Source organism: Entelurus aequoreus, linkage group LG01, assembly GCF_033978785.1.
Source record: "Entelurus aequoreus isolate RoL-2023_Sb linkage group LG01, RoL_Eaeq_v1.1, whole genome shotgun sequence".
Classification (NCBI taxonomy): Eukaryota; Metazoa; Chordata; class Actinopteri; order Syngnathiformes; family Syngnathidae; genus Entelurus; species Entelurus aequoreus.
This window is the reverse complement of record NC_084731.1, coordinates 70,479,364-70,498,998: the sequence shown is the minus strand read 5'-3', so window position 1 is coordinate 70,498,998 and position 19,635 is coordinate 70,479,364. Positions and strand designations below refer to the sequence as shown.

The 19,635-nt window shown below is 38.5% G+C and overlaps 2 protein-coding genes across 3 annotated transcripts in view; one reads left to right on the top strand and one right to left on the bottom strand.

Moving 5' to 3' along the window:
• Nucleotides 1-19,635, top strand: part of mtor (mechanistic target of rapamycin kinase) — a 361,262-nt gene that overhangs the window by 140,622 nt on the left and 201,005 nt on the right. The gene's annotated exons all lie outside the window — the stretch shown is intronic.
• LOC133638561 (angiopoietin-related protein 7-like) lies at nt 13,400-15,595 on the bottom strand. The gene is made up of 5 exons (XM_062031349.1): nt 15,220-15,595; nt 14,868-14,968; nt 14,175-14,369; nt 13,912-14,107; nt 13,400-13,836 (listed from the first exon to the last, which is right to left on the bottom strand). The coding sequence occupies exons 1-5, from the start codon at nt 15,578-15,580 to the stop codon at nt 13,667-13,669; spliced, it is 1,023 nt and encodes a 340-aa protein (XP_061887333.1). The 5' UTR covers nt 15,581-15,595; the 3' UTR covers nt 13,400-13,666.

Here is a 19,635-nt window from a genome sequence, read left to right as displayed (position 1 = left end):
TACAAATTATTTAGAACAAAACAAAATATACGCTGTATAAAAACTATGTAGATTTTACTGTAAAAATCTGGCAGCTCAGTCAAGAGATTTTACTGTAAAATCTACAGTTGTTGTTTTCCAGTGCATCAAATTGTTTATTTTTACAATACAATTCTGGTGACTTAGCTGCCAGTATTTTACAGTATAATCCACTGACTTTTTTTTACAGTGTACTAATTTTTAATTCTTAAAGTGATTGGGGGTTTGACAGAATTGAATACATTCAATGTACACGCTCACCACTTCACGGAGAGGAAACCAAAACAACCAGGCTTCGCTGCACATCTTAAAAGGGCCAGAGCTCTGCTAGCGGTCTTTCAGTCAGCTACAGACATTTCATCACAGAATAGGCTCACCTCGCATGATGTTGCTGGGAAAACTGTGGGTGTAATGTTGGCACTTTAGCACACACAGCTGTGCTAATGTTGGTCCCACTCTTTCACGTTATGTTGTTGTATATGATATATGATATTTGAGTTACAAAACCCAAAACCAGTGAAGTTGTCACGTTGTGTAAATGGTAAATAAAAAGAGAATACAATGATTTGAAAATCCTTTTCAACTTATATTCAATTGAATAGACTGCAAAGACAAGATATTTCATGTTCACACTGAGAAACTTAATGGGTTTTTTTTTGCAAATAATCATGAACTTAGAATTTAATGGCAGCAACACATTGCAAAAAAGTTGTCAGAGGGGCATTTTTACCACTGTATTACATGGCCTTTCCTTTTAACAACACTCAGTAAAGGTTTGGGAACTGAGGAGACACATTTTTTAAGTGGAATTCTTTCCCATTTTTGCTTGATGTACAACTTAAGTTGTTCAACAGTCTCCCTTCTGCTATTTTAGCCTTCATATTGCACCACACATTTTCAATGGGAGACAGGTCTGGACTACAGGCAGGCCAGTCTAGTACCTGCACTCTTTTACTAAGAAGCCACGCTGTTGTAACCTGTGGCTTGGCATTGTCTTGCTGAAATAAGCAGGGGCGTCCATGATAACGTTGCTTGTATGGCAGCAAATTTTGCTCCAAAAGCTGTATGTACTTTTCAGCATTAATGGTGCCTTCACAGATGTGTAAGTTACCCACGCCTTGGGCACTAATACACCCCCATACCATCACAGATGCTGGCTTTTAAACTTTGCGCTTATAACAATCCGGATGGTTCTTTTCCTCTTTGATCCGGAGGACACGACGTCCACAGTTTCCAAAAGCAATGTGAAATGTTGACTCGTCAGACCACAGAACACTTTTACACTTTGCATCAGTCCATCTTAGATGAGCTCGGGTCCAGGGAAGCGTTTCTGGGTGTTGTTGATAAATGACTTTGGCTTTGCATAGTAGAGTTTTAACTTGCACTTACAGATGTAGCAACCAACTGTAGTTACTGACAGTGGTTTTCTGAAGTGTTCCTGAGCCCATGTGGTGATATCCTTTACACACTGATGTCGCTTTTTGATGCAGTACCGCCTGAGGGATCCAAGGTCCCAGGCCTTGCCGCTTACGTGCAGTGATTTTACGGACCGTAGATGGTGAAATCCCTAAATTCCTTGCAATAGCTGGTTGAGGAAATGTTGTTATTAAACAATTTGCTCAGGCATTTGTTGACAAAGTGGTGACCCTCGCCCCATCCTTGTTTGTGAATGACTGATCATTTCATGGAAGCTGCTTTTATACCCAATCATGGCACCCACCTGTTCCCAATTCGCCTGTTCACCTGTGGGATGTTCCAAATAAGTCTTTCATCAGCATTCCTCAACTTTGTCAGTCTTTTTTGCCACTTGTGCCAGCTTTTTTGAAACATGTTGCAGGCATCAAATTCCAAATGAGCTAATATTTGCAAAAAAATAACACAGTTTCTCAGTGTGAACATGAAATATCTTGTCTTTGCAGTCTATTCAATTGAATATAAGTTGAAAAGGATTTGCCAATCATTGTATTCTCTTTTTATTTACCATTTACACAACGTGACAACTTCACTGCTTTTGGGTCTTGTACAAACTAGGAAAATAGCAAACATTTCCTTAAACGGCACTATACTTTATACAAACATTGGCAAGAAGCAAACATGTTGTACAGTCCCATGTTGTTGTATAAATAACATAAAAATGATCTGTCTACGGTACTGTTCGGGGAATATTTACCCACATGTAAGTAAAGTGCAACGCCTTAGAAGTGACTAACTTTAGCATCAGTTTTGCTCAAAGACGATAAAACCAATGATCTCACCCTGTTTCTTATCCATCACATACGGAAAGTGAACTCTCAGTTTCAATATGAATTGTTAATCTTCAATTTTATTTGAGATAGACTTACAACAGAAGAATCTTGGAGGACTCTTCTGCAAAAGAATAAAAATATTGATGGTTAATCACAAGTCTACTACTGACAAAATGCAATTAATCACAATTGTTGTATTTTACGGACGATAGAGTGCTCCAGAATTAAAGCAACACCCACTAAATTTCAGAATAATAACATTTTACATATATTAGCTGCACCGGACTATAAGTCGCAGATATACAGTATATGTTGTGAAATAAGTTGTTTACACAGAAACATTTTGTAAATGTTTATTTACATACCATATTTATTTCCAAACGGTGTCTGCAACACGGCAGTAAAACGGCTGATCAAACAAAACAGAAGTCATCGTCATGGACCCACGAGCTGTGCAAGCCTTACAATATGCAGCCATTTGCGTGGGTAATCTGTACCTTCATTTGACAATTGTGCTTTTGCATGTACGGTACCAAGCATAAGTATCTGGTCACCACTATTTGTTCTTTTAATGGCCTTTTCAAACAGGAAGTGCCGAAACAATTTAGCACAATTACGCCAAAAACCAGCAGCAATTTCATGAAACTTTCAGAAGAGTGGTGCATTTAAAGGCCTACTGAAACCCACTACTACCGACCACGCAGTCTGATAGTTTATATATCAATGATGAAATCTTAACATTATAACACATGCCAATACGGCCGGGTTAACTTATAAAGTGACATTTTAAATTTGCCGCTAAACTTCCGGTTCGAAACGCCTCTGCGTGTGACGTATGCGTGTGACGTAGCCCGGCGAACACGGGTATGCCTTCCACATTGAAGCCGATACGAAAAAGCTCTGTTTTCATTTCATAATTCCACAGTATTCTGGACATCTGTGTTCGTGAATCTGTTTCAATCATGTTCATTGCATTATGGAGAAGGAAGCCGAGCAAGCAAAGAAGAAAGTTGTCGGTGCGAAATGGACGTATTTTTCGAACGTAGTCAGCCACAACAGTACACAGCCGGCGCTTCTTTGTTTACATTCCCGAAAGATGCAGTCAAGATGGAAGAACTCGGATAACAGAGACTCTAACCAGGAGGACTTTTGATTTGGATACACAGACGCCTGTAGAGAACTGGGACAACACAGACTCTTACCAGGATTACTTTGATTTGGATGACAAAGACGCAGACGTGCTACTGTGAGTATGCAGCTTTGGCTTTTTTTTGCGTATGTACGTAACTTTTTTAAAAATATATAAGCTTTATGAACCTTGGGTTAGGTGAACGGTCTTTTGGGCTGAGTGATTGTGTGTGTTGATCATGTGTTTGAATTGTATTGGCGTGTTCTATGGAGCTAGGAGCTAGCAGAGGAGCTAGGAGCTAGCATAACACGTACCGTACCGTACGTGCGCGTCACGTACGTAACTTTTTAAAAATATATAAGCTTTATGAACCTTGGGTTAGGTGAACGGTCTTTTGGGCTGAGTGATTGTGTGTGTTGATCGGGTGTTTGAATTGTATTGGCGTGTTCTATGGAGCTAGGAGCTAGCAGAGGAGCTAGGAGCTAGCATAACAAACACGCAGGTGTTATTATGCAGGATTAATTTGTGGCATATTAAATATAAGCCTGGTTGTGTTGTGGCTAATAGAGTATATATATGTCTTGTGTTTATTTACTGTTGTAGTCATTCCCAGCTGAATATCAGGTACCGTGAGTATGCAGCCTTGGCTGCTAAACATTCGATAACTTGACCGTATGTGCGCGTCACGTACGTAACTTTTTAAAAATATATAAGCTTTATGAACCTTGGGTTAGGTAAACGGTCTTTTGGGCTGAGTGATTGTGTGTGTTGATCAGGTGTTTGAATTGTATTGGCGTGTTCTATGGAGCTAGGAGCTAGCAGAGGAGCTAGGAGCTAGCATAACAAACACGCAGGTGTTTTTATGCAGGATTAATTTGTGGCATATTAAATATAAGCCTGGTTGTGTTGTGGCTAATAGAGTATATATACGTCTTGTGTTTATTTACTGTTGTAGTCATTCCCAGCTGAATATCAGGTCACCCCCGGCTCTCACAGCATCTTCCCTATCTGAATAGCTTCAACTCCCCACTAGTCCTTCACTTGCACTTTACTCATCCACAAATCTTTCATCCTCGCTCAAATTAATGGGGAAATTGTCGCTTTCTCGGTCCGAATCTCTCTCACTTCATGCGGCCATCATTGTAAACAATAGGGAACTTTGCGTATATGTTCAACTGACTACGTCACGCTACTTCCGGTAGGGGCAAGCCTTTTTTTTATCAGATACCAAAAGTTGCAATCTTTATCGTCGTTGTTCTATACTAAATCCTTTCAGCAAAAATATGGCAATATCGCGAAATGATCAAGTATGACACATAGAATAGATCTGCTATCCCCGTTTAAATAAAAAAAATTCATTTCAGTAGGCCTTTAAAGTCTCCTAGTATTTTCCACCCTTTTAAATAAGTCTCAGAGATTTGACCATAGTGATTGGTGCTGGAATTTAGAAAGTAATGTGGGTAAGCCTGACTGAGAACACAACATTTCCGGGCTGATATTCGTAAGTTGATGAGCCAAACGATAAATGAAAATTAAGTGGGTAGTTATCCAGCGTGGATAAGCGCCATATATGCATATGTGGGCGTTTGTACTACATAAACAGACACCGCTGTAAAACTAGTCTCACTGTATTAAATTAAAATGATGGAAAAACCGTGATTGATAACCACACTTTGATGAACTAATGGAAGGACTAGCGTTAGCTTGCTAGCATTTAACGCTAACGCTAGTCCTTCCATTAGTTCATCAAAGTGTGGTTATCAATCACGGTTTTTCCATGTTTTCAATGCTAACATTAAAACAAGAGACAACTAAGATGCACGTTACACTCAAAACAGCTGGTGTGTAATCAGTACAATACTTACATTAACATACCTAAATAATTGATGTTTGGACATTTGTCCATCGATTCAGAATCATCCACATTCTACTCATGATGGATCAGAGAATAGATTATTTTCACCACCTCTAATAATTAGTGCAATACTTACAGTATAAGCACTTTGTAGGACTCAACAAAAGACAAGATTGGCACAATCAATTTAATGGCAAAGACTACTTCCTGACCACGGCAACACGCCCAGGACAAACGGAAATTAATGCATACTTGCAAATGAAAAGATATAACACAACTAGAGAGCACGGTTGTTATTATCAGCTTACTGTTGAATTAACATATTTTACAGACTGTAGAGGTATATAAGCCGCACTCACTAAATTTTAGCAGGAAAAAAATATGTTGCCATATATTAGCCGCACCGGACTATAAGTCGCAGATATATACGTTGTGAAATGAGTTATTTACATAAAAATATTCTGTAAATGTTTATTTACATACCGTAATTGTTTCCAAATGGTGTCTGTAACACGGCAGTAAAACGGCTGATAAAACAAAACAGAAGTCATTGGCATGGACCCACTAGCTGCGCAAGCTCCAGTCAGCTAAACAGACTCAGTAACTCCACGGGGACGTTTTGGTGAATTTACTGAGGAATTTGTGAAAGTGAAACAATACAAAAAGAACGTCATTGTAAGTTAATGATACTCACAAAGACACTCGTAAACATGTTAGCATATTAGCTAATGCTAACGAGGCTGGTGTCCTTACATTACGATAGCATGTACAAATGTGCATGTAAACACTCCTACAGACATCACACATGGAACGCTTTAGTAAGTAAGAATTGTTTTAGTTATATTGTAACACTTACAAACGTTGCCTGGAGTGAAGAATGAAAAATCCATACGAGTAGAAACGCTATGGACAATTGATTAGAAGACAGAACAGGACTTCTACTTCCGGTTACTCCTCCAAAAGATGGCGCCATAGCACAAACAATAACACCTTTGTGTATTTGTTTGTTTGTATTTTTTAAAACTATTTGCATTATGGAAGAAAAATCCATAAATTAGCCGCACCGTTTTATAAGCCGCAGGGTTCAAAGTATAGGGAAAAAGTCACGGCTTATAGCAATTTAGGGTAAGTCTTTTAATGGTTTGACAGCCCTGAGAATAAATACACAACAGCTCCTTTTGAAGACATATTGTACCTTTGTAAACCAACTCCGCTCATTAGCATTAAAACTACAGACACACAAAGGATTGCTTTTAAACGACGGTCTAAATTCCAGCATCAAGTCCTTCGCTATGGACTATTGTGGGACATCTGACATCTATTAACATTTGGTAAAAAAAAACCTCTATAATGTGTGACCTTTAAGTCAGAGGAGCATTCCAATGATGCGTTTTGGGAACTGTTAAGTCACTTTAATTGATACAAATGTTTGATTGTAACTTGTCTGACTCTGAGTCCAATTATGGCATGACTCGTTAGCCTTTTGTGCCATGACCTGTAGACCTCATCCGTCATCTTTTCCCTCTGTCCTTTTTTATTTACCTTTTGGGGTGGCGGGAATGGCGTGCGGAAAGCTGTTTTCCAGGCATCTAATTGGACGCTTGCCTTGTTTTCATCTCGGACGACTTTTGGACTTCTCGGCGGTCCTGTTTTCAATTTGTCGGGAGCGCTGATGATGATGAATGACGGGGGCGTCTCACCTCCTTTCAGAGACCGCTGCCAAATGTCTCTAATGAGTCCTGACTTGCGTTTGAAGGAAGAGAAACAACTCTCATGCGCTATCTGATCATCGTCACGGCAACAATGGAGGCAAGGGTTTGTGTTAAAGACCCTCTGATTACTGCAGCATTTTTGAATACAGTAATATATATATATATATATATATATATATATATATATATATATAGGCTGGTGCCAATAAAAGAAGGCTGATATCTATATACGTCAAAATGGCAAATGCCAAATAATCTTTCAATCCCTAGTTGTTGAAGCTCTCTGAAATTAATACACAGCCATATGCTTAAACTGATCAAAATACGTAAATATTACATGTTATTATGAGTGTTACTACATTACATACTGTATATACTTTCAGCGTGTGTATTAAACGTTTATAAAGGTTTTTAGGAGCGCTTTATAGGCTAGGTAGAGCGACTCCCTTTGACTCAATTGTTAGCTTACTTTTGCTAATGTTTATTTACGTATTTACGTAAAAAAGGAAAACATGTGTTCTTGTCTTACTTCAGGATTGTGTATGGGTCCACAAAAAGTGCAGTTCCACTTTAAGAATAGTGGAGTTTGTATGGTAACTGGCAAGATACGTCCAAGTCCACGTGTCCAAACTTTGTCCTTTATGTGATGATGTTGTGCTATCTGGGACTGCCTCCGTGCTCTTGGGCATAGAATGGAGCAGGTTGTTACTGGAATCCTCTCCCACTCCTCCATGACGACGTCACTGGTCGACACTTTCTTTACTTCAACTTGAGGTTGACCCCCAGTTGGCTTCAGGTGTGGAGGAGGCATATTTGTCCTCTCCATCCCTTTCATCTTGGCACAATAGTGCAGTGCGTGATGGAATTCATATTTCCCCTCAGCTCCCCAGTGCCCTCATTACTCATGCAGCCCCAGGCCGTGACGCCACCCTCACCATACCTCGTCTTTGTGTTTGATCAGCGAGTAATAACTGTGGCAACAACACCCACTCTCCTTCAAGGTGTGCATACCTGGTCGTTCATGTCCACCTTCATGGAGCTCAGTGAGCAGGTCTCACTCCTTGTAAAACTAATGTTCTTCCACTCCTTAATTAGGTTTTTATATTCCGTACAGTATTTTTAACGGCCCAATCATAAAGATTCAATGACTACTTTTTTGAGTAACTCAAAAGTATTGCCACTTTTTACATTGAAATATAATTGTCTAAATACCAACATTTAATTAAGTGTTTTTTACGCATATATAAATATATTTTATATGAAATTGGAATATCAGTACACATTTTTAAATGTATTTTTAAATCTAACATTTTTTTATTTTTTTTTATATTTTATTGTTGTATCCAAAGAGAACATATTTCGGTTAAATATTTTTTTCTCATAAAGAAATAAAGAATCATCTCAGTTATGACAACTTTTTAAGCAACTAAAAAGTATTGTCACTTTTTAAATTTAAATGATTTTTTAAAAATTGATTTAAAATACCAAAATAAAATAGGTGTGTTTTTTCCACATAAAAAATATGTTAGAAATGTAAATATCAGTACACATTTACAATTTATTTAAATTTATGTTTTAAATCCAAATGTTTTTAATTCTTTTTTATAATATCTGTATACCTAAAGAGAACATATTTCAGTTAAATATCAAATTATTCTGGAATCAAAAATGAGATTTTTTTGTTTTTGTTCCACAAAATAATTATTTGCAAGGATTTATTTATTTATTATTATATATTTATTTATTATTATATATTTATTTATAGTCACTTTTGTCACTTTTTTCCTCAAGGAATCATCTGTTATTAATGACAGCTTTTTAAGTAACTAAAAAGTATAGTCACTTTTGAATTTTAAATATGATTTTTTTAAATTGATTTAAAATGCCAAAATAAAATGTTTTTTTCCACATAAAAAAATATTATAAATTTAAATATCAGTACACATTTACAATTTTTGTTTTAAATCTAAATGTTTTTGATTAAATTTTATAATATTTGTATACCCAAAGAGAACATATTTCAGTTAAATATCGAATTATTCTGAAATCAAAAATATGAGATTTGTATTTTTAATTTTTTTTTACAAAAAAAAAATATTTGCAAGGATTTATTTATTTATTGTTATATATTTATTGTCACTTTTGTCACTTTTTTTCCTCAAAGAATCATCTCAGTTATCAATGACAACTTTTTAAGTAACTAAAAAGTATTGTCACTTTCTAAATTTAAATATCAATCCATCCATCCATTTTGTACCGCTTGTCCCTTTCGGGGTTGCCGGGGGTGCTGGAGCCTATGATTTTTTAAAAATGATTTAAAATACCAAAATAAAATAGGTGTTTTTTTCACATAAAAAAAATATTAGAAATTTAAATATCAGTACACATTTACAATTTATGTTTTAAATTTTAATGTTTTTTATAATTTTTTATTTTTATAATATTATTTTTATATCCAAAGAGAACATATTTCAGTTAAATATCAAATTATTGTGAAATCAAAAATATGCAATTTTTTTTTTTTACAAAAAATAATTATTTGCAAAGATTTATTTATTCTTGTATAATTATTTATTGTACCTTTTTTTCTCATAAAGAATCATCTCAGTAATTAAGTAACTGAAAAGTATTGTCACTTTTTAAATTTAAATAAGATTTTTTTTAATTGATCTAAAATACTAAAATAAAATAAGTGTTTCTTCAACATAAAACATATATTAGAAATTTAAATATCAGTACACATGTACAATTTATTACAAAATATGTAAAAAAAATAAATAAATATATTTTTATATCCAAATAGAATATTTTTCAGTTAAATATCAAATTATTATGAAATTGGAAAAAGAAGATTTTATTTTTTAAAAAGTCAATTATTTGCAAGGATTCCATGTATTTATTATATATTTATGTATTGTCACTTTTTAAGTATAATACAATTTCATATATATTTCCACGATAAAATCCCAGATTAATTTCGTCTGTGGAAAACGTTTTGCACTTTTCAAACTTGTGACATTGGGAACAAGCTTTTTTTTTTTTGCGGCTGTTTTAGGGGCAGCTTCTTCGTCTTCGTGGGCTTTCAAAACACAGTCGTAGCTTTTAAGGACAGGGGGGGCTTAGCCCCCAGGAGATGCACAGGATGCGAGCGAACGTAGCGCACAAGCACAAAACTTCACAAACGGCTAACAAAGACTTCTAAGTTATTCATTGTTATTATTATTATTTTTTTAAATGCACGGGACGAAATGAAATGCTCCCCGGGACGATGGCTTTTAACCATTTTTTTTCTTTTTCTTTTTATGTATTTATTCATCTTACATTTTATATTAAATGTCTTGGTTTTTTTCCTCCCTCTGAAATTCCTATGAAATGTTAACAAGCCATCCTATAATAATACAACAGCTATTAATGTAACAATACAATAAAACAAATATATTTAATGATGTTTTTTTCATTATTTTAACAATAGGCTAATGTATATTACTTTATATAGATTCTACAAGAAACACAAAACTTAAAAACTAAATTATTTACAATTGCAGACACAAGGTTTCGTGCAGCTTCACTCATTGTAAAGGAAGACGGAAGTCCACGCAGGAGAAAAATGACTACATCACCAGAATGATTGACAATTAGGAGGACCAATAGTCAACATGATCCACCCAGATATAAATAAAACAAATGGCTTATCGATAATCCATTTAAAAAAAAAATGTTTTAAATATTTATTTATATGTATCATAGGGGGTTGTGGAGTGATTATTATTATTATCTACTGATGATAGTCATACGTGAATGAGCTCAGCTCCTGTTCTGCATGTGTAAAGTGAGAAACACAGCTGAAGCTCCAGAAGGAAGTAACCCCAAAGATAGCAAATGGAAAAAAAATAATGCACATTTAACTTTATAAATAACCAGGACCTTCATGATGCATTTCAGGCTAACTAGCTAACTAAGTAGCAGCATTGTTTTAGAGCGGGAATGTAACTTTTTTTCAAACACAGACCTGGTGTAAAGTGGAGCTAATACATTTTACTACAAGCAGTGATGAATACTTACTTTCTTGAAAAAGTTTCTTATGTCCATTTTGCATCCGTTCACGTTCTTGTTCTGCAGTGCTGTGTGCTAATGTGCTTCGTACACCTGCAGGACCGCAAGCAAGGTCGCAGAGAAAATACGGACTGGATTTTGAGTGATGTGGGTATTTTCTATATGAACACTAAAGGGGCTTTCTACCTTACACTATGAAGTGAGGGGAAACTAAGTGAATAATGACAGGTTATATGATTATTTATTTAAACTCATATTCGGGCCACTTTATAATGAATATGTCGGCATGTATTTGTAAAAAAATGTATAACACCAAATTATTTAGGGGGGCTTAAGAATATTATAGGCCTAACAACGCAATGGTCGTAGCAATGCTGGCCTTTCAGGTGGCTGATAAGGTTTGATGTGTTGAAGCTCAATGATTTTTTTCCTCCCTTCTTCTGGTATATTTAAAGCACTTTTAGTAAACAAATAGCACATGAAATGTCTTCCTGTGAAGAAGTACCACACAATGGAAGCCATGTTTGAAGAAAAAAAAGGAGCACTTGATTTGCTCACCCTAACCCTCATTTTGTCTCATTCGAGCCTAGTTAATGATCTATATTTATGTTATTGGATTTATCAGTGTGACGTCATAATCGCTCATATTTATTTTGCACCCCTAATACAAATACATATACTGGTAGAGGTGTGAATATTCGCTACAATTGTCCACAAAGTTGCTCAGTTGGCTGCTACCTCTGTCTTTTTATTCTCTGGCAGAGCAGGTGCGTAAGAACTGTGTTCAGGTAGCGCTAATTCTATTTGTCTGAGTTTATTTTGTGGCGGCCCACAATCATTTCCAATGTAGGGCAGGGGTGTCAGACTGGGTTTTATTGAGGGCCACTCTAAACCAGGTGGGAAACAGCAGTAAATGAAGTTGCAGATCACATTGACTCATCGTTCATCCTCGTAGCTAGGTATTATTATTAAGGGTGTCAAAAAAAGATTCTTAATTAATTTTTAAAAAATAGTGATTATTTTTCAAAATTGTTATTTTATTTTTCAATCTGTCCTGTCCGGCTACTCGGGAAAATCATATTGTTGATGTAGGGGATCTGTATCTGCAGATTCACTTTAGAAAATATACTTTTCTTGTTGTCTTATTTGTATTTGACCTTATGAAATGTTTGGGTAGCATTTTATAAAACAAAACCAGTTTTCTTTCAAGTAATATAAAAATTGATGAGAGATGTTTGTCTGTTTTATGGAGGAATGTAGTTAATCATAGAACTGGCACCCAATGTTAATAAAAAGTATTGATTTTCAATCAATAATCGTTTTGAATCGAGAACCGATTCCGAACTGAATCGTTACTCCCTAGAATCGAACCGAATCGTGTGGCGCCCAAAGATTCACAGCTCTAATAATTGTCTGTTCTGGCTCTCAAATTGATCATTATTTCGCCTTGCAGAGCGGGAAGCTTCTCCGAGATGTTATCCATTTTGCGATCCGATTCAGAAATTGCCAAAGTCTGAGTTCCCACAGCTCCGCCCAGTCCATCCATCACCAGCGGCAGCTTTTGGGCCCTTTGAACGGCTGCCATCGTCTTCCAAATTTGTCGATAGACCAGAGCAACACTAATCCAATCAGCAGATGACTCGTTATCACAGTTCCAAATAGAGAATCTATTCCCTTGATCAAGTATGTGAAAAGAATAGTCAGTTTGCAATGCAAATACTTCATTTTTTATGTGGTGGTTCTGGATAAACGGCAATTTTCCGTCTCTTTTAGAACTATTTAAGTTGGGCTGGGCATTTAATCGAAAAATAATGGAAACTGACATTTAGAGATACTAACTAAAACAAAACTGCCATGTAGGTTGTTAACATTAAAATACACTAGTGGTTGTGCCAGGTGTCGCAAAGTGTGAAGTAAAAAAATCTTGATTTTGATTTAAGAATTGATTTTGAATCGAATCGTTGCCCCAAGAATCAAATCGAATGGTGTGGTGCTCAAAGATTCATCGGTATGTTTGATAGTTTTTAAAGACTTGGATAAGAAGACCGTCACATTCTTACAGAGGTCTTAAGTCACTGTTGTAGTCCCTCCACCCCCACAAGGAAATTGGATACCATTCCAGCCTTAACGAGATGTTTACCATGACCTAATGTGGCACCTTGTCAAATGAAAAGTATCCGAGTGAGCCCTCCGCAGCGCGTCTTTAGAGAAGCGACTCTTTGTTCCTACCCCTGAGCAAAATGACGCTGGCATGTTTGTGTGTGGTCTTCATTCCCGTCTTTGTGGCAGAATGTCAGCATTTGGCCCCGGGGTCCGAGGTCAGTGACTGCATTGTGATGGTCCCACACAAGTAGTACAAAGCCTTCTTTTCAAAAATATGTTTATTTTCCGTCACATTAAAATAAAAGATACTTACACATTATGTACACATTTTACAACAATGACAGTTAATAACAGGCTTGGTCCCTTTCCACCATCTTTGCTAGCGTGTTTTTGTTTGAATGAACAAAGCATCATTTAGGCACGCACACACATACTGAGACTAGGAAATAAAATATTGGACTGATAAATAGACACACAACTACAATTTACAAGTCAGAAAATCCTCAGGCCAACTTCAAAAAGAGGAATATCCGTCCTCATCAACCACGACTCACGGCTGGAAACCCACCGGCCGAACCTTCATCTCTACCTTTTTCAGGGAGTAGTTGGGACCGTGCCATCCGTACCAAGTGATGCCGTCCGTGCTCTTGGTGTGCTCGCCGTAGCGGTAGAAAACGCCGTTGAGGTTGGAGTCTGTGCAGCAGTTGTACCAGTAACCACCTAGGGAGACGGGACAGTGGTCAAAACACAAACCCGCTCAAAAGACGTGTGTGTTTGGGCGTTGCCGATGGGTACCTTTGCGTAGAGAGGCGCAGTCATCCACGCACTTGTCGTTGTCTTTGTGGAGGGTGCTGAAGTTGGTGTTGTTGTGGTAGCGCAAGGAGTCGCCGGCGTTCCCGCTGTACTTGGCGAGGAAAAGCCTGTAGCTGTTGAGCTCGTTGGCCACGGTGAAAAAGCCGTACTCGGCGTAGCGTTTCTCTCCCTCCCAGTCCTGCGGTGGCGAACACATTAGTTTTTATGCCTTCCAAATGTTTTATGCCTGTTTTCTAAAAACCTGCCTCCATCTCGATCCTGAGCACAGTGGGCCGCCTTGTCAGACGGAATATGTGCTCGTTGCCGAGCCAGAAGTCTCCGCGGATGGATCCAAAGCCGCTCTTGTACGGCTTCCAGTCGCGGTTGAAAGACGTCAGGCCCACTTTGCGTCTCTGGATTAGAGTCCAGCCGCCGCCGTTTGTCTCCATGTCGCAGAACACCTACAGGCATTTCCAAGAAGTGTTACCACGGAGGATCTCATATGGACACGCAGACATTTGGACGCCATGTGTGGCGCCTCCTTTTGGTGGTGGTCAAACTGATCTCAAAGTTAAAGAAATAGTGCCACCCTTGCGCTCGCAAATACATTTTTCCTGATGGCAGCCATTAAAATTAAAAAAACAAAACACAACTACTATGTTGCCTGGGCTGTTATTTTCCCTAAAAACACCACCTGTTGTCTTGAAATCTAAATCCACTGTAACTTTAAGGCGGTTTGCTGAATTCCCTTTAAACTTGGTACACATCTTTAGAGCACTAACAAGCACATGCATATCAAATTTGAGCTGGATCGATTGTAAAACATGGCCGCCATCAGGCAAAATGTCTGCCGGCGACCAGGCGGGACTTAGCAACAGATCGTCCGCAAGCCATTGACCTTTGGACTAAGGATTATACAACCCTGACTACATCTGGATTACTGCAGTATCAGTACTCACGCTGAGCTCAGGTGTTCCCAGGAACTCGTCTTTTGGAAGTTTGTACTCGCCGGATATCTTATAGTTCTTGCTGTAGAGCGAGGCACAGTCGTATATGGCGTCTGGAAGAGAAGAAAGAGTCAGGACACGTAGGACATTTCCTGAGTCTACTCAAAAAGTACATTTGTCTTCCTGTTGACCACACTGACAAGATAAACAACATTGTTGCCGTGACAACCACTGCGAATTAGTGCTGACATGATTGACACTCACGCAGATCTAACTTTGCCGATCCGTAAATAATTGAACGAGAACCTTATTGGTTACGACTTTTCACAGGAGTTTTGGCTTCTTTCAAACTTACTGAACTCACCTGATGTGGTCTGGGGCGCCGACTGCAGGGTCTGAAGCTGCATGATCTCCACGCGGTTGTTGATTTCAGAGTACTTGCTCTCGGCCTCGGTGACCCGGGCTTCCTGCTGCCGGTTCTGCATGTCCAGGTCCATGATTTGCCTCACCATGCTCCTCAGGTCCACCTCCTGCTTGCGACTCAGCTCCCCGACCAGGCTGGTCAGGTTGGCCACCTGGACCTTGAGAGAGCGCACCTCGTCACAGCATTGCGCCTTGGGGGGCTTCGGCGCTTTGGGCGTTTTCCTGGGATTTTGGGCCCACGCCGCCGTCACCAGGAGAAAGGCGACCAGCAAAGCTGCCGCGCTCTGATTGACGTCGGCCATATCTGGAGAAGTTTGTAGTAGTCGGTCAAGTCGCGGTTGCCCAGTAGTTCTTCTTTGATCCGACTCCGGTTTCCACAGTGAAGCTCTCCTCTCCCAGAGCATCTTAAGTATTTTACAAGTGGACCCTCCCCTTTTCTTCCCTCTCTGGGTGGAGATCCTTTTCATCCCTTCCCCTCCACATTCTCCTCTCAGCTTGCTTTCACTCATTCCTCAGACCCGAGACCCACGTTTGGTTTCTGGCTGCTGGAACAGAAGAGGTTTTCGTTTTTTTTTCTGTTTTTTTTTGGAAAGAACCGTACCAACAGGAGTAAATAAAGATGACTACCAGATGGTATTGCAGTTCCACTTTGAAGTCACCTTTTTGGTGTGTAAATCACATGTAATGATAAAACTAGGCAAAGTCTCGTGAATACTCACTGATGGTTTTACGGCCTCCGCCCCCTCACCGCGTGCTCACTTCAGTCACCCTCTTAGCAGATATTTGTTTTACGATCTCCCGGGGGAGGACCCGTTTCTTCAATAACCTCGCTCCTCACATGCCAAGGCATGTGTGAAGTCCTCCAGGCCCGTTTGGGGGTTTTGATGGATGGATTGAATGTGGTATTTAATATCTACAGTGTTTAAAAAAAACAACTACATCCATAAAGCAGCATCGTGGTTAAATGGACCTCTTCTTCCATTTCAAATCATTTCATTTGACGCAACATTGATGTTTAACAATATTATTTTACAACTAGAAAATTCCCGTGGAAATTTTGATGGGCCTGCTATCTGTGCCCTGGACCTCTGGCCGGGTGTCGCCGGAATTGCCGTACTTATTAGATGGTGGCGAGTGTCTTAATCCGTGAGTTTTACGTGTAACTGTACAAACCCTGTTTCCATATGAGTTGGGAAATTGTGTTAGATGTAAATATAAACGGAATACAATGATGTGCAAATCATTTTCAACACATATTCAGTTGAATATGCTACAAAGACAACATATTTGATGTTCAAACTGATAAACTTTTTTTTTTTTGCAAATAATCATTAACTTTAGAATTTGATGCCAGCAACACGTGACAAAGAAGTTGGGAAAGGTGGCAATAAATACTGATAAAGTTGAGGAATGCTCATCAAACACTTATTTGGAACATCCCACAGGTGAACAGGCAAATTGGGAACAGGTGGGTGCCATGATTGGGTATAAAAGTAGATTCCATGAAATTCACAAACAAGGATGGGGCGAGGGTCACCACTTTGTCAACAAATGCGTGTGCAAATTGTTGAACAGTTTAAGAAAAACCTTTCTCAACCAGCTAATGCAAGGAATTTAGGGATTTCACCATCTACGGTCCGTAATATCATCAAAGGGTTCAGAGAATCTGGAGAAACAACTGCACGTAAGCAGCTAAGCCCGTGACCTTCAATCCCTCAGGCTATACTAGATCAACAAGCAACATCAGTGGGTAAAGGATATCACCACATGGGCTCAGGAACACTTCAGAAACTTTTGAATGATTTATTTCTTGAATTCACTGAACATCATCCACTTCTGGCCCTCAGCACTGTCCCGCATGCTTACTTTGGAAAAGCCACGCTGTGTCCATCCCAAGCTAGAAGTAAGAGCTACATCTGTAAGTTAAAACTCTCCTATGCAAGGCAAAAACCGTTTATCAACAACACCCAGAAACGCCGTCGGCTTCGCTGGGCCTGAGCTCATCTAAGATGGACTGATACAAAGTGGAAAAGTGTTCTGTGGTCTGATGAGTCCACATTTCAAATTGTTTTTGGAAACTGTGGACGTCGTGTCCTCCGGACCAAAGAGGAAAAGAACCATCCGGATTGTTATAGGCGCAAAGTTGAAAAGCCAGCATCTGTGATGGTATGGGGGTGTATTAGTGCCCAAGACATGGGTAACTTACACATCTGTGAAGGCGCCATTAATGCTGAAAGGTACATACAGGTTTTGGAGCAACATATGTTGCCATCCAAGCAACGTTACCATGCTTATTTCAGCAAGACAATGCCAAGCCACGTGTTACATCAACGTGGCTTCATAGTAAAAGAGTGCGGGTACTAGACTGGCCTGCCTGTAGTCCAGACCTGTCTCCCATTGAAAATGTGTGGCGCATTATGAAGCCTAAAATACCACAACGGAGACCCCCGGACTGTTGAACAACTTAAGCTGTACATCAAGCAAGAATGGGAAAGAATTCCACCTGAGAAGCTTAAAAAATGTGTCTCCTCAGGTCCCAAACGTTTACTGAGTGTTGTTAAAAGGAAAGGCCATGTAACACAGTGGTGAACATGCCCTTTCCCAACTACTTTGGCACGTGTTGCAGCCATGAAATTCTAAGTTAATTATTATTTGCAAAAAAAAAATGAAGTTCATGAGTTTAAACATCAAATATCTTGTATTTGTAGTGCATTCAATTGAATATGGGTTGAAAAGGATTTGCAAATCATTGTATTCCGTTTTTATTTACATCTAACACAATTTCCCAACTCATATGGAAACGGGGTTTGTACAAAAGAATTACAGAACGAGCCTAAAAAGTTAGCATGCGCACTTTAAAATGCCAACACTTAGCAAATGTGCTAACGGTGGCATTCTAACAGTTAGCATATCTCCCACGTCAATTAACACGGCTGTAAGGAGTATGGCTTCGGAAGTAGAGAAAAAAGTGTAAAAGTAGATGAACAAGTTTGCATATTTAAGTTAGCTAGCTAGCATGCTATCATTTGCATGCTAAAAGTTAACAAGTGTCACATACCAAGTAATATGACTCTGGGGTAAACGGTAGCAAAACTAGCTCAAAAAGTTAGCACGCTAATGTTAGCATGCTAGCAAGCTAACGTGACCATAATAATAGTTAGCATGTGTCACATACCAAGTTACATGACTCTAAGGTGTATGGCTGGGGAAATACAGAAAAAAAGAGTACACATAGCTAAAAAAAAGTTAGCACTTTAAGGTTAGCATGTTAATTAGTAATTAATACTAATAATGTAACTAATTGATTCATTTCATTTAATATATTTTCAGTTTATTAGGGGTGTAAAAAGAAAATCGATTCACATCTGAATTGCGATTCTTATTCATCCCGATTCTAAATCGATTCATATTTTTCAAAAATCAATTTAAAAATAATTGAACATATCTTTTTAATAAAAATCCATTTAAAAAAAAGGACGTTAGAATGAGATTTTCTAATTTGTAACCTGTTTTGAAAAAGTTTCATGATAATTATTACGCCAAATAAAACCGTGTGAGAATCGATACTGAGTTGGATGGTAATGGAATGGTTAAGGTGCCCAAAGGTTCACACCCCGACATGCACCTTATTTTCTGTTAGCTTTTTCAAATGTTTTATTTCATGTTAGCTGTTGTTTTGAAGTAATAATGTACATGAAGTAGTACCGCAACTTGTGTGCCAAACTCAAAATATTGAAATAAAAGGAAATTCATATTCATAGAACAACTTTTACATGATAGGTGTCTAAAAACAAGACAATAGAATTTGGTACAGCAGTTTTATGAATTAAGGTGACAATCATATGGACTTCTGTATCTGCGTCAAACACACCATCCGCAGCTTCTCCATATTTTCGCGGATAAATGTTCGCCGTTTAGGTATTATTTTAACGTCCTTGTCGACTCATTCTGCTGACGAGACGTTCTGCGCTCCGACCGCTTCATCCAAGTTACCCAGCGAGGCGTGCTCTCGTGCTTTTGAATGATTTCTTTCTTGAATTCACTGAACATCATCCACTTTTGGCCCTCAGCACTGTCCCGCATGCTCACTTTGGAAAAGCCACGCTGTGTCCATCCCGAGCTAGAAGTAAGAGCGGATGTTTTTAAAGCATGAGAAGTAATCGCAAAAAGCCGCTGCCTGACCAGGGCTCATAATATCTGCAGAGACTCCTCCCACCCCCCACCAAGGACTGTTTTCACTGCTGGACTCTAGAAAGAGGTTCTGTAGCAGAACCTCCAGGTTCTGTAACAGCTTCTTCCCTCAGGCTGTAAGACTCTTGAACGCATCATAATAATCCCCTCAATTCCCCCCAAAAAT

Excerpts from the sequence above, each read along its gene's own strand:
- LOC133638561 (XM_062031349.1), bottom strand. The coding sequence starts at position 15,580 with ATGGCCGACGTCAATCAGAGCGCGGCAGCTTTGCTGGTCGCCTTTCTC. Across the intron at positions 14,108-14,174 it reads TGCTCAGGATCGAGATGGAG|GACTGGGAGGGAGAGAAACG; the intron begins GCAGGTTTTTAG and ends TCGCCACCGCAG. Across the intron at positions 13,837-13,911 it reads CTGCGCCTCTCTACGCAAAG|GTGGTTACTGGTACAACTGC; the intron begins GTACCCATCGGC and ends CCGTCTCCCTAG.